This window comes from Colossoma macropomum, unplaced genomic scaffold (assembly GCF_904425465.1).
Source record: "Colossoma macropomum unplaced genomic scaffold, Colossoma_macropomum, whole genome shotgun sequence".
Lineage (NCBI taxonomy): Eukaryota > Metazoa > Chordata > Actinopteri > Characiformes > Serrasalmidae > Colossoma > Colossoma macropomum.
Genome location: NW_023494794.1, coordinates 28,044,631 through 28,057,686, shown reverse-complemented (window position 1 = coordinate 28,057,686; position 13,056 = coordinate 28,044,631). Strand labels below are relative to the sequence as shown.

The window sequence follows — 13,056 nt, the reverse complement described above, 5'->3', positions numbered from 1 at the left end:
AGGCCAGGCTGAAACACTCCACATAACTTCAGTGTGAGTGGGCGGGGCTAAACTGTTTTGGGCTGAATAGGTGCATATATGTAAATCAGTGAATTCCAAACAAGCCACTTTGCAACTTATTTCCTATAGTGATCGATGTGGATGGGGGTCCCGAAGCTGCATGAGGGCCCCAAATGTTGAGAAACGATGATGGGGGTTAGTCAGATTTTGTCTTATGTGTTTTGCTGTCCTTAAATTGTGCAACTTTACAGGAGAAGGCAGAAACACTCTTATCTTTTAATGTAAGTCAATGTAAAAAGATTTTGCTCCAAGTGATTTTAGAGCATTTCTATTGGTCCATGCATCATGAAATTTTTGCATGACGTAAAGGACAACTGGTGTGTTGAAATGATGTAGAAAACAAAAAAAATCAACAAAAATGGAGATACTTGGTTTACTTTGGACAGCGACGATATACAGATGTGATCCAGTGGTGGACAGTAACTAAGTAAATGTAATTCGTTTCTGTACTTAAGTAGTTTTTGTGTGTCTTTACTGAAGTTTTTCCATTTTGGTGACTTTTTACTTTCACTCCACTACATTTCAAAGTCAAATCTCTCACTTTTACTCCACATTATGAGAAATCTGTCGCTCCTTTTGGTTTATCTGTGTATAAAAACGTAACATGTCAAAACGAAAGAAGCGCAAAGTGAGAACACCAATCAGGGCACAGCGGTCACTTTGTTTTGAGCTTGTTTTGACCTGTTGGTCATACCGACCCAGTGCAGCACACGGTTCAACATCAGTGCAGCAGCGTAAAATTCTGGGAGAGTCTATTCAACATAAATGATGAACTAACCTAACTTTGTGTAAACAGACCTCAATATAGAAATATGTACACATATGCAGTTGTGACTGACATGTCTTTTTTCTGAATTTATACAAACACTATTTAATTTTATAGTAAATTAGTTTTGGCTACTTTATGTTTATGAACAGAGACCTACAGATGCAGTTTAGTAAAGGAAACTCATTTGTGAATCTGAGTTTAAAGTTTTTATTAAACTTAAACTTGCAAATAAATCTTAAACTGAAACTTTGCTTGTTTGTAAAAAGTGATTTCAGAGCCACTCAGTTCTACCTGATGGAAACTGTTTGCCTTCAGTGTTTTGTGCTTATGATAATTTTAACAGACATCAGCATCACTAATTAATGACATTCTATTAAAAGACTGGTTTACCAAGAGAGACACTGGAGTATTTTCACCTAAAATGAGTTAATGAAGCGAGTCTTAGTTATAAAAATGATAATAGGACATTAAAGTCATAATTAATCTTTTAGTACTTTTACTTTCAAAAGTACATTTGAAGGTAAATACTTTTGTACTTTTACTCAAGTGGAGGTCTAAAGGGAGGAACTTCTACTTTTACTGCAGTAATATTTTACCCTGGGTTTCTCTACTTTAACTCAAGTACATGGTTTGTGTACTTCGCCCACCACAGGATGTGATATTCGGCTTCTAAGCAGTAACACTAGCATTTGCCCCAAAGAGCATGCTGACCAATGACTGAGTCGAATCAGGCATGTCAAAGCAGGGAAAAGGTCAATACTGTGTGTGCACCACATGGAAGACTGCAGAGTCCACTAACACTGCAGCGGCAAAGACCTGAACCAGGTAGGCCTCTACGCTCAGCCCGAGGGCAGCCACAAGAATCTGGAGGAAGTGAAGAAAAAGAGGACAAGCAGAAAGAGGAGGAGGGACAGGATATAAAGGCCAAAAAAAAGCAAGAAGGCAGGAGACCACCAATGCAGAAGAGTGATGGCATGAGCCGTGGTGGCCTGCTCAAAAACGAGGTCAGGGAATGGGGGTGGGGGATTGGGGGGGCGGTGAGAAAGACCATGTGAAAGGAAGAGGAAGATGGACAGATTCAGGAGCTGAGAGGAAGAGAGAGGCACCTCTGTTCAGGAAGATAATGAGGTGCCTTATAATCTACTGTCTCCAGCAGTGCAGGTGGGATAGTCACACTGGAGCCTGTAGCGTGGCAGGACCCCCAGGGTCTTCACTGGACAGAGATTATACAATCTGGCTCATGGGCAGCTACGACAATCATGGAGAACTACAGAGCCCCGCTGGTGACATCCTGTATAAATAAAAATAATGTGTGGCCACGACATAGTAAGGCATGGGAATAAGATCCTAATGCGTGGCCACAATTTAGTAAGGCATGGCCATGACCTAGTAAGGCATGGGAATAAGATCCTAATGCGTGGCCACAACTTAGTAAGGTGTGGCCACGACATAGTATGGCATGGGAACAAGATAATTAAGTCATGGCCATGACATAGTAAGGCATGGGAATGAGATCCTAAGGCATGGCCACAACTTAGTAAGGCATAGGAATGAGATCCTAATGCATGGCCACAACTTAGTAAGGTGTGGCCATGACTTAGTAAGGCATGGGAATGAGATCCTAATGCATGGCCACAACTTAGTAAGGCATAGGAATGAGATCCTAATGCATGGCCACAACTTAGTAAGGCATGATCTTGCTCCCATGCCTTTCTAAGTCATGGCCATGACTTAATTATCTCATTCCCACCCCTCACCAAATCGTTGCCACACATTATTTTTATTTATATGGGACGTCTCCAGTGGGGCTCTGTAGAAAACTGATTTTTCCTCACTTTTTTTTGTCGGACCTTGCACGCAGGACAGTAATCTGGGTGGTCCGAGGATGGATCAGCAGTGGCATACAGTCAGTGGGTTGCTGACCTTATCAAGCCAGTGGACCGACATATCCCTGCTATCTAGGAAGCTACATGAAAAAGAAAACATAAGCCAAAAAAAAAGTGAGCATTAGCTGCGCAGCTAACAAACACACCAACATCACTCAGCATTGCCCTCTAAACATGTTAAAGCACCACATTAGACGCACCATGTCTCCATGAATTCATTTGCAGCTTTTTTATTACTTTGCATTATTTTATTTAACTCATCACACTCAGTTCACATTTTGCTGGTTGCAGAAATCTAACGACTGAGGAAATGTACTGCACTCCTGAAAAACCGCCATCATCTCAAACAGTAGCGTCTAAGCGATTATGGAACGAAACAGGCCTAGAGACACCAAACACGTCTCGGCTGGCTAAACGAGTAAATCAGAACTTTCACCGCAGCATCACTTTAACCCTGCGTTAGTTCACTGGTTTCACTACAGGACGCCGAGGCTGGTCAGAGGGTTGCCAAGATTACATCCACGCCTTCTGAATACACTCTGGATTTCCGAATGGTGCAACAGGATGTGTGAATCCGCCACGAAATAAACTGACGCATGGCCGAGTGACAAAAACAGTTACGTAACAAAACGAAAAGAAGGCGCAGGAGGGAAAAAATGCAGCGCTCAAATGGGGTGTTTGATTAAAACACAAACACGGGATTAATCTAATGCATCTGTATTCAAACAGTCAGTCCAGATTAGGGACCACACTGTGACTGTAAGGCAGCTTTGATTCAGCCAACAACTCCAAGCCAAAGATCAAGCATATTTTTTTCTTTTCTTTTCTGTGTATATGGCTTTCATTGATCTCAAACATTATCACTGTTTAGGGAACAATAAATATCACTAGGTCACCTACAGACACCACAGAACCACAAACAAAGCCCTTTGAAAATTAACATCATGTCAATTTCTGCATCGGTTTGTACGGCTTGTAAGGTACTCCAGCTTGGTCAGCTGATGAAAGCTCTCTTTGACAGGTATCGTCCTCTTCTGAAAAGGACTGGAAGGAAAAGAACAACTTTTTCGGAAAAGCATTCCAATGGAACAGTCCAGTAAAGAGGAAACGCGAAGGAAATGGTCTCTGGTCAGTCGAAGTTTCAGAGGTATGAGCTACTCGTTGGGAGTCCACGATCGATAATTTTCACATTTTGAATCAGCACTGAAGATGAAACACCACCAATATCAGCCTTTTCATGGTCACGACTACAATGAATGCCTTAAAACAAATCAGTTCTTACACCGGTCAGGCATATCAACGTTATGACCACCTCCTTGTTTCTACACTCATTGTCCATTTTATCAGCTCCACTTACTATATAGGTGCACTTTGTAGTTCTACAGTTACAGACTGTAGTCCATCTGTTTCTCTGATACTTTGTTAGCCCCCTTTTACCCTGTTCTTCAGTGGTCAGGACCCCCATGGACCCTCACAGAGCAGGTACTATTTGGGTGGTGGGTCATTCTCAGCACTGCAGTAACACTGACGTGGTGGTGGTGTGTTAGTGTGTGTTGTGCTGGTCTGAGTGGATCAGACACAGCAGTGCTGCTGGAGTTTTTAAACACCTCAGTGTCACTGCTGGACTGAGAATAGTCCACCAACCAAAAATACCCAGCCAACAGCGTCCTGTGGGCAGCGTCCTGTGACCACTGATGAAGGACTAGAGGATGACCAACACAATCTGTGCAGCAGCAGATGAGCTATCGTCTCTGACTTTACATCTACAAGGTGGACTGACAAGGTAGGAGTGTCTAATAGAGTGGACAGTGAGTGGACACAGTGTTTAAAAACTCCAGCAGCACTGCTGGAGCTGATAAAATGGACAATGAGCGTAGAAACAAGGAGGTGGTCATAATGTTAAGCCTGATCGGTGTATCTAATGTTCAAGTATGTTAACCCAAAGAAAACTAATAACATGAGCAGAAATTGGATAAAGAGGTCCGATCTCGCCAGTAACAGGTTCGCACATGCTAGTAGTTTCAACAAGTGCTATAGACCTTACTAGAAAAAAAAGCAAACAAAAAAAAAAACAGGAAAACTCCACTTTATAACTACTTTTTCAGTATAACAGGTCCAGATTGTACATAGAGTAATTCCTATTATTAAGTAGTTGACAAAGTTCAACTGCTATTGTGCAAAGGAAATGTGCCCTATGTGGTTAATGGTAGTAGAATGTTCTGCAAAAGCTAAATCAAAGAATGCAATGTCACTCGTTCAAATCTGAACTCAGTGTGTGATATATGGTCACTGTCTTAACAAAATCCTCCATCTCCAAAAGTGTAACTTTAAAAAGAGAAAGAAAAACAATGTCTAATGCAAATTAAATGGGAATTCCACTGATTTTAAACTCAATCACTGAGAGGTAAATTCATTCATAGTGGTTTGATTTGATTTCTTTACAGTGGTGGTTTCAGGAACCAGGTGTCATAATGCATCCAGCATAACTATGGCCATTTTATTTGCCATCCAAAATGACCAATGAACCAACACATGCCTTAGTTTTTATATCGCTGCTGTCAGAAGAAAACCTCGTAACTCCATTTTGGTCTTTTTCCAGTTTCTGACGCAATGTGAAAACACCTGCTGCCCTTTAGATTGTATGTAAATTTCATAAGGAATGGACCAAAAGAAATGACCCAAAATGACTTGGAAAAAAGTCTGGTTCCATTGACTTACATTAAAATTAAACTAGGTTTTTTCTTCTCCTGTAAAGTTACCATTTTGCAGATACGAGGTTTTCTTCCGACAACAGCGACATGTAATGTTGATGGTAAAACAGTCATAAATGAGACTATTTTGTTTTACAGCACCCGGCATGTACCTCTCTGCCATGAATGGATTAAAATAAATGCATTTTAGGCCAAAAGCTTATCTTAAACTACCATAAAACAAGGTATTAGGCATCAGACAGCATAACCGATTTGTGAATCAACCTTTCGTGAGGTGGCTTTTAGAGGCTTTGGATGTCTGGTTCCTATCACCACCATTGTGAAGAGAAAAAAAAAAATTGGTAGGTTCCTCTAAAACGGCGCATTTCACATAAAACCACAACTGAGGCTACGTTCGCATTATCAGGATGAAGTGGCACAAATCAGATTTTTTGCCCGCAGATCTGATGTTTTCAGAGCTGTGTGGACACAAATCTAATCTTTTCAAATCCAACCTGAGCCACTTTCACATGTGGTCCTAGATCGGATACGTATCCGATTTGTGGCCATGTGACCTTAATGTGACGCTCAGATTGGAATTCATGTGCTTTTTCCACTGCGCTGCGCCATCATTCAGCGTTACCACGGCAGCAGCGCCGAACAGAAGTTAAAGCCTGTAAACGGTGGAAAAGCAGCTCATCTCACCTTTTTCTCCTTCGTCTCGCTCTAATAATGAAGCTGAGAGCTGATCAGAGTTAATTATCTTCTCAGCGAAGCTCGTTCTGCTCGTTAGTTTGCGCTGATGATGAACGTGATTCATTCACGTGACGTTACTGAGTAGGATGTGCTCATGAGGGTCATTTCAGGACGCCGGTTCGTCACATTAATGACAGATTTGAATCACTTACCTAAACGAGTGTGAACCATCGTGTCAGAGAGATTGGATTTGAGCAAAAAATCGGATTTGAGCAACGAGGCTTGTAATGTGAACGTAGCCTGAATGACTTTGGTCCACTTGTCACAAAATGTAACGGGCAAATGGTGTTTAAAAGTTACGAGACTTGTTTTGATAGGACAGCGACATATATAACTGGATAATTAAAGCAGCAAATTTCTTAACCCTGGCTTAAATCCTCCCCCACCAGCTTGGAGACGTTTTCTTGTAGCTAAACATCAAAGCTACCCCAATACTTTGAGCTATCAAGGGGGGACAAAACCAAACTACAAAAAAAACCCCTCAAATCTCAAACATACAGTATCTTTGTGTGGCCTTTTCACAGAGACACCCCCTCCCTCACAATCCGTTTGATGCTGAAGAGTTCTTTGGGCAGAATGACGTAGCTCTCTCCCAGCGTCAGGCCCTTGCCGGTTTTACGCAGCTTCCTCGTGGCTTTGAAACGTTCCAGCTGCCGCTCCTGCCGCCGGCACTTCTGCCGCACCGTCTTCAGCTTCTTGCGCAGTTTATCTAGCTGCTCCTCAAGCTGGTCGATGCGTTTCTTCTGCTGGACCGTGACCTCCACTGTGTAGTTGTGGTCGCAGGAGACAAAGGTGCTGGGCTTGAAGTCTGGGCTCTCGTCGTCTGCGGCAGCAGCTGGAGCCGGAGATGAGGATGGAGCTGGAACTGGAACGTGGGCTGGAATTGAAGCAGAAAGATCAGGGTCTGGAGGTTCCTGCTTCTCTTGGTCCGTGTTGGACAGAGTCGGAGGCAAGTCCATCTCAGGAATGAACGTTTCCTCCAGTGAATCTGGCTGTAAGATAAAAGAGATTGGAAAAGAGCCTGAATTCATGATGCCGTTCAACATGCGCAAGTAACAATGAAGGTGTGTCCAGTTCTGGACCAAGACAGAGTCCAGCACAGTTTGGTGATTTTCTTGCCAACACAAGTCAAGAACCTGATAACGGTGCATTCAGGCAGGCCTTGTAAAGTTGTAAAAAGGGCTGAACGATGAACTTCTAAATAGGGCTGAGCAATTTATAGCAAAATTGTGCACAAAAGAGTGAAATTTTCAAATTCTAAGAGTTTGTTCACTTAACAAATTTTAGGCAGGGGAAATTGCCTGAGGCAGGCAGGTGGTTAATCAGCCCTTACCCGTCTACAACTATCTGTTGTTATAGTAACCAACAATTAAGAGTAACTCCACCCTTAGACCTTTTTTGATTAATAGTTGAAAGGCACTGCTCTGTAATAATAATAAACACCAGCCTTGCTTGAAATGTAAACACATCTTTCCAAACTGTAAAAATTTTAATTTTTATTGTGGTCAGTTCCACCTCTGCAGTGCCCCCTCTGGTTCAACTCTGCTATAGGTGCGGATGATGTATCAACCAACGTTACCTCCCCTGATGACGCCCTACTCGTGCCGCATAGGAGCCAAGAGCGGAGATAACCACACTTACTAGTAAAGATTTGGATTATATTATAATTAGTATATAATATTATTATAATATTTGGAGCTAAATACCCCCAGCACCACCTCACAAAGCTGCGATACGCCAGCTGTCTGTACCAACTGTAAATAACCCAGTTAATCTGACTTTAGTTTGTATTAACGATGTTATGATTAGCACATTTATTAATAATGTTCATTGTATGATTAAGTAACCTGAAGGAGTCGCCATAGAGCTGCCGGTGTTGCATCCGATTCACGTTCCCCTTCACAACTCAGACCAATCAGCGGCAAGCAGCACTGAAACTACGAAAAGTGAAACGGTTCAGGAAAGGTTAACGTTAAATGGCCATTGTTACCGACTGTGTCAACCTTTCGTCCGTACAGCCTCTCTCAAACTTTTTCCCTGCTTTCTGTAGTTCCAGTGTTGCCTGCCGCTGATTTCTGTTCAGTGAGTGCAGCGCCGAGGGTTTGATTTATGGAAGGGAATGTGAATTTAAGGGGGAACTCTTCAGCAGTTTGAGTCAGCGGCTCATGCTGTTAAGGCTCAAGACTCACTGCCTGATCAGAAACACCTTCCCTCGTTGAAGACGGGGGTGGTAGTAGAGAAAAATCTTCAACCTTGTAAGACTCTCAGAAGTGTTGTTTGATTCTGTCTCCCTCCATATTTTCTGGTAGCTAACGTATGCTAGCTCTAAAAACACAGCAGCCTGGCCCACCCGGTTTCCCTCGCAGGCCCACCTCCAAACCCGTAGATCACTGAGCATTTTTCAAAGTTGAGCCAGGGGTGGAGCTGAAAACAGTGGGGTGTAGTTACTCTTTAAAGCATGAACTGTATTGACTGCATGGTAAGCAACTGCGTGTTGTGTTTAATGCTAAAAACGTATTATCCCATCTAGTTACGGTAATGGGATCATTTGGTAACCGCTTGAATACAATGGGATAGCTGGTGACTGTCATCCTCACTATAGCGCTGTCTCTGGTCATAATGCTTGCTAATTAGCAAATGGTATTAACCTCTTTAACTCCTTGGGACCACCGGTGGTTCCAAAACGCACTTCACCATATTCTTTACTTTATAACATTCACATTTTATAACCTACACTCAAAAGGTGGGGGTCGTATGAGAGCTGTAACTGTCTTCTTTCCAGTCAAATAGATGGGTGATGTAATTTTAAACCCTTATAATAAAAGAAGCTGAACTCACAATTTTTTTTTTTTCTACTGAAAGTCGACCCATTTTTCCACAAATCTGAGCTGTAAACTGGATCTCAGATGGCGTTTCTTCAGTGATCTGCTCTGTAAAAGTTACTTTTATAAAAAAAAAAATACAAAAAGCATCTAAGATTTTTGGCTTTCAGCGGTAAATTGTAAGCATATAGAAATATCTTCATGATCATAAAACACATGTTCTGTTAATTTGAGGGGAACTTTTACATTACATTTATTTCATGCAGTTATTGAAGAATTTGCCTTACGATTTGGGCATGTAAATTCAGACAGAAAAACCAAAATACACCCACGAGCATAGGTGGTTGGAATTTGAGAAGGCAAGGATAAGGATGACCAATAAACACATAACAGGACGTGTACTACTGAATTCCTGTACCTTCATTTGCAGTTTAGTGGAACTGAAAAGAGAAGGCACCGCGTTCTCCTTCAGCACCCGGTTGTTGCACTCTCGCTTGAAGCAGTCTTTGGTAAAGTGCTGAGAGCAGATGTTGCTGTATTTCGTGGGCTTGAAGTTGCTCCTCTTCATGGCGGCCACCCATTTCCCGCAGAGGTCGGGTCTCGCGAGAGGGAACCTAGTGAGATCAGCAACATGAGACATGAGAAACTGTCACAAGCGTTCAACTAAGATTATGTAAGCAGTGCTGCAATTTCAACAATCATTCCACAAAGTAACTGAGGTCTATGCTTCATGAGCTCTTCAGCATGGAGGGCTGATAACTGAGGTTACCAAATATCATTTAAATAAGTGCAGATTTTATCCAAAATATTGTTCTTTTGGTCTCTTTCATGTCCCACATGATTTCTAGTGCCTCTGATTTATCAGTCTACTCAGGCTTTAGCAGAGCTCAGTAACACTGAGATTAATAACTGATCATCACATTGATTTATCAGTCTACTCAGGCTTTAGCAGAGCTCAGTAACACTGAGATTAATAACTGATCATCGCATTGATTTATCAGTCTACTCAGGCTTTAGCAGAGCTCAGTAACGCTGAGATTAATAACTGATCACATTGATTTATCAGTCTACTCAGGCTTTAGCAGAGCTCAGTAACACTGAGATTAATAACCGATCACATTGATTTATCAGTCTACTCAGGCTTTAGCAGAGCTCAGTAACACTGAGATTAATAACTGATCATTGTATTGATTTATTAGTCTACTCAGGCTTTAGCAGAGCTCAGTAACACTGAGATTAATAACTGATCATCACATTGATTTATCAGTCTACTCAGGCTTTAGCAGAGCTCAGTAACACTGAGATTAATAACTGATCACATTGATTTATCAGTCTACTCAGGCTTTAGCAGAGCTCAGTAACACAGATTAATAACTGATCACATTGATTTATCAGTCTACTCAGGCTTTAGCAGAGCTCAGTAACACAGATTAATAACTGATCACATTGATTTATCAGTCTACTCAGGCTTTAGCAGAGCTCAGAAACACTCAGATTAATAACTGATCATCACATTGATTTATCAGTCCACTCAGGCTTTAGCAGAGCTCAGTAACACTGAGATTAATAACTGATCATCACATTGATTTATCAGTCCACTCAGGCTTTAGCAGAGCTCAGTAACACTGAGATTAATAACTGATCACATTGATTTATCAGTCTACTCAGGCTTTAGCAGAGCTCAGTAACGCTGAGATTAATAACTGATCATCACATTGATTTATCAGTCCACTCAGGCTTTAGCAGAGCTCAGTAACACTGAGATTAATAACTGATCATCACATTGATTTATCAGTCTACTCAGGCTTTAGCAGAGCTCAGTAACGCTGAGATTAATAACTGATCACAGTGATTTATCAGTCTACTCAGGCTTTAGCAGAGCTCAGTAACACTGAGATTAATAACTGATCATCACATTGATTTATCAGTCCACTCAGGCTTTAGCAGAGCTCAGTAACACTGAGATTAATAACTGATCACAGTGATTTATCAGTCTACTCAGGCTTTAGCAGAGCTCAGTAACACTGAGATTAATAACTGATCATCACATTGATTTATCAGTCTACTCAGGCTTTAACAGGAACTTTAATGTTTGCAAAGAAGCCATTAATTAAGGCCTTTTTTTGGACTTTATTTAAATAAAGTAATAAATAAGTATTGACGGTGTTACTTTCAAAGACTGTATGTTTTCTTTTCAGTTTGTATTCTATACATATTCTCCTAAAAATGTAAAAATAACTGTATTACACAGGCTGCCTTTACAAAATGTACCTTGAATGCAGATCCTGTATCTCTGTGAATGTCACCCTGCTGAGAGCACATACACTATAGACTAATAAAGCACGCAGGGCAGGCAGGGGAACTCAATGACCAGGATTGTGAAATACTTGAGCAGAGCATGCAAACCATTCTGAACCCTGACCACTTGGACAACATTCAGAAAGTGAAAGATGAAGCAGAAGCAGAAGCACAACATTCTTCTCAGGCAGGAACAAGATGTACAGCTGTATGTCCGCACGCAGAGGGCTGGCCATCTTCAGGTTCTTGGTCAGGAATTGAAAGCAACATCACGCCATTTGGCAGAGATGGCATGAAGCTGATAAAGTCAGCTCCCTGTTCGCCAGCTCCTCGCTCGAATTCCCCTGTTCCACCTTAAGTGCTGCAGTAACTGCTGCGCCATTTAAGGTGGAACGGGAAAATCGGAGCATGAAGCTGGCGAACGGGGAGCCAACTTCAGCCTGGTGGAGATGGCGAAGTTGGACTTACTTGTGAAATGAAATGTCCTTATCTTTATGGTATCTGTTTTTGCAGCCGTACGCGGAGCAGGACTGCACCATGGCTCCGACCGCGCAGGAGAACCAGCGACGCCGCGGAACAGCTCGTCTACAGAGCGCGCTCGTCTGTCGCTGCTCGGGCGGTAAGTTGTTATGTATTTTGTCCTCTCTTGGCCGTGGATCCCTCCGCAGGCTCCAAGATGGAGGAAATCGCATCCGACCATGTGATTAGCACGTCCCGACTTTCTGGAGGCGCTCCAATCTGCGGACATGAACCCTACCTAGGGCACTTCGAAGGACGCACGCACATTCTGTGACGTCCACCCAGAAAGGAGTGCTGGAAGTGTTTTGTCTCAGATCAGCCACTTTTTCAGCATATAGTAAACTGGCTCGGGGGTCACTGGAGACCCCGAGGCGCTAAGGTGACATGGTGATTATCTCTTAATAAGGCGTGACCACGAATTACAATAGTGAGGCCACAAATTGCTACATTGATGCCACAAATTAATCTATTCCTGGAATCAATATAGCAATTTATGGCCCCGATTTAGTAAATGGTTGCCTCAATATTGTGAATTATGGCCTAAATATATTAATTTGTGGCCTCACTATAGTAATTACGGCTTAATTATTTTAGTTTGTGGCCTTAATATATTAATTTGTGGTCTTGATATAGTAAATTGTGGCCTCACTATAGTAATTTGTGGCCTCAATATAGTAAATTATGGCTTCAATGTAGTAATTTTAGGTCTCCAGAAATCATGGCCTAAATATATTAATTTATGGCTTCAATATAGTAATTTGTGGTCCCAATATAGTAAATTGTGGCCTCACTATAGTAACTTGTGGCCTCAATATAGTAATTTGTGGCCTCAATATAGTAAATTATGGTCTCAATGTAATGATTTGTGGCCTCAATATAGTAAATTATGGCTTCACTCTAGTAATTTGAGGCCTCTAGAAATTATGGCCTAAATATATTAATTTGTGGCCTCAATATAGTAAACTGTGGCCTCACTATAGTAAATTATGGCCTCAATGTAGTAATTTGTGGCCTTAATATGTTAATTTGTGCCATCTATAAAGTACTTTGTGGCCTCAAGATAATAATTCACAGCCTCAGTATATTATTTTGCTAGTAGTGCTAAGATGAGGGTGATATTAAGGTGAAATCCGATTGGCCACCCCAGATGAGAGTGAATTGGCTACAGTGTCTCTCTACACTGCTTTGTCTTAGTTTATTTTCCAAAATAAAAGCCTGTGTGCATTTAAATCTGTTTGAGGAGATTAAAAACTGGT

General features: G+C 41.7%; 1 protein-coding gene across 1 annotated transcript; it reads right to left on the bottom strand.

The window, feature by feature from the left end:
• Positions 1-6,458: 6,458 nt before the first annotated feature.
• On the bottom strand, positions 6,459-11,941 carry thap1 (THAP domain containing, apoptosis associated protein 1). Its single transcript, XM_036580736.1, has 3 exons — positions 11,750-11,941; positions 9,402-9,597; positions 6,459-7,153 (listed from the first exon to the last, which is right to left on the bottom strand). Exons 1-3 carry the CDS (start codon positions 11,818-11,820, stop codon positions 6,680-6,682), a joined length of 741 nt encoding a protein of 246 aa, XP_036436629.1. The 5' UTR covers positions 11,821-11,941; the 3' UTR covers positions 6,459-6,679.
• Positions 11,942-13,056: the final 1,115 nt, after the last annotated feature.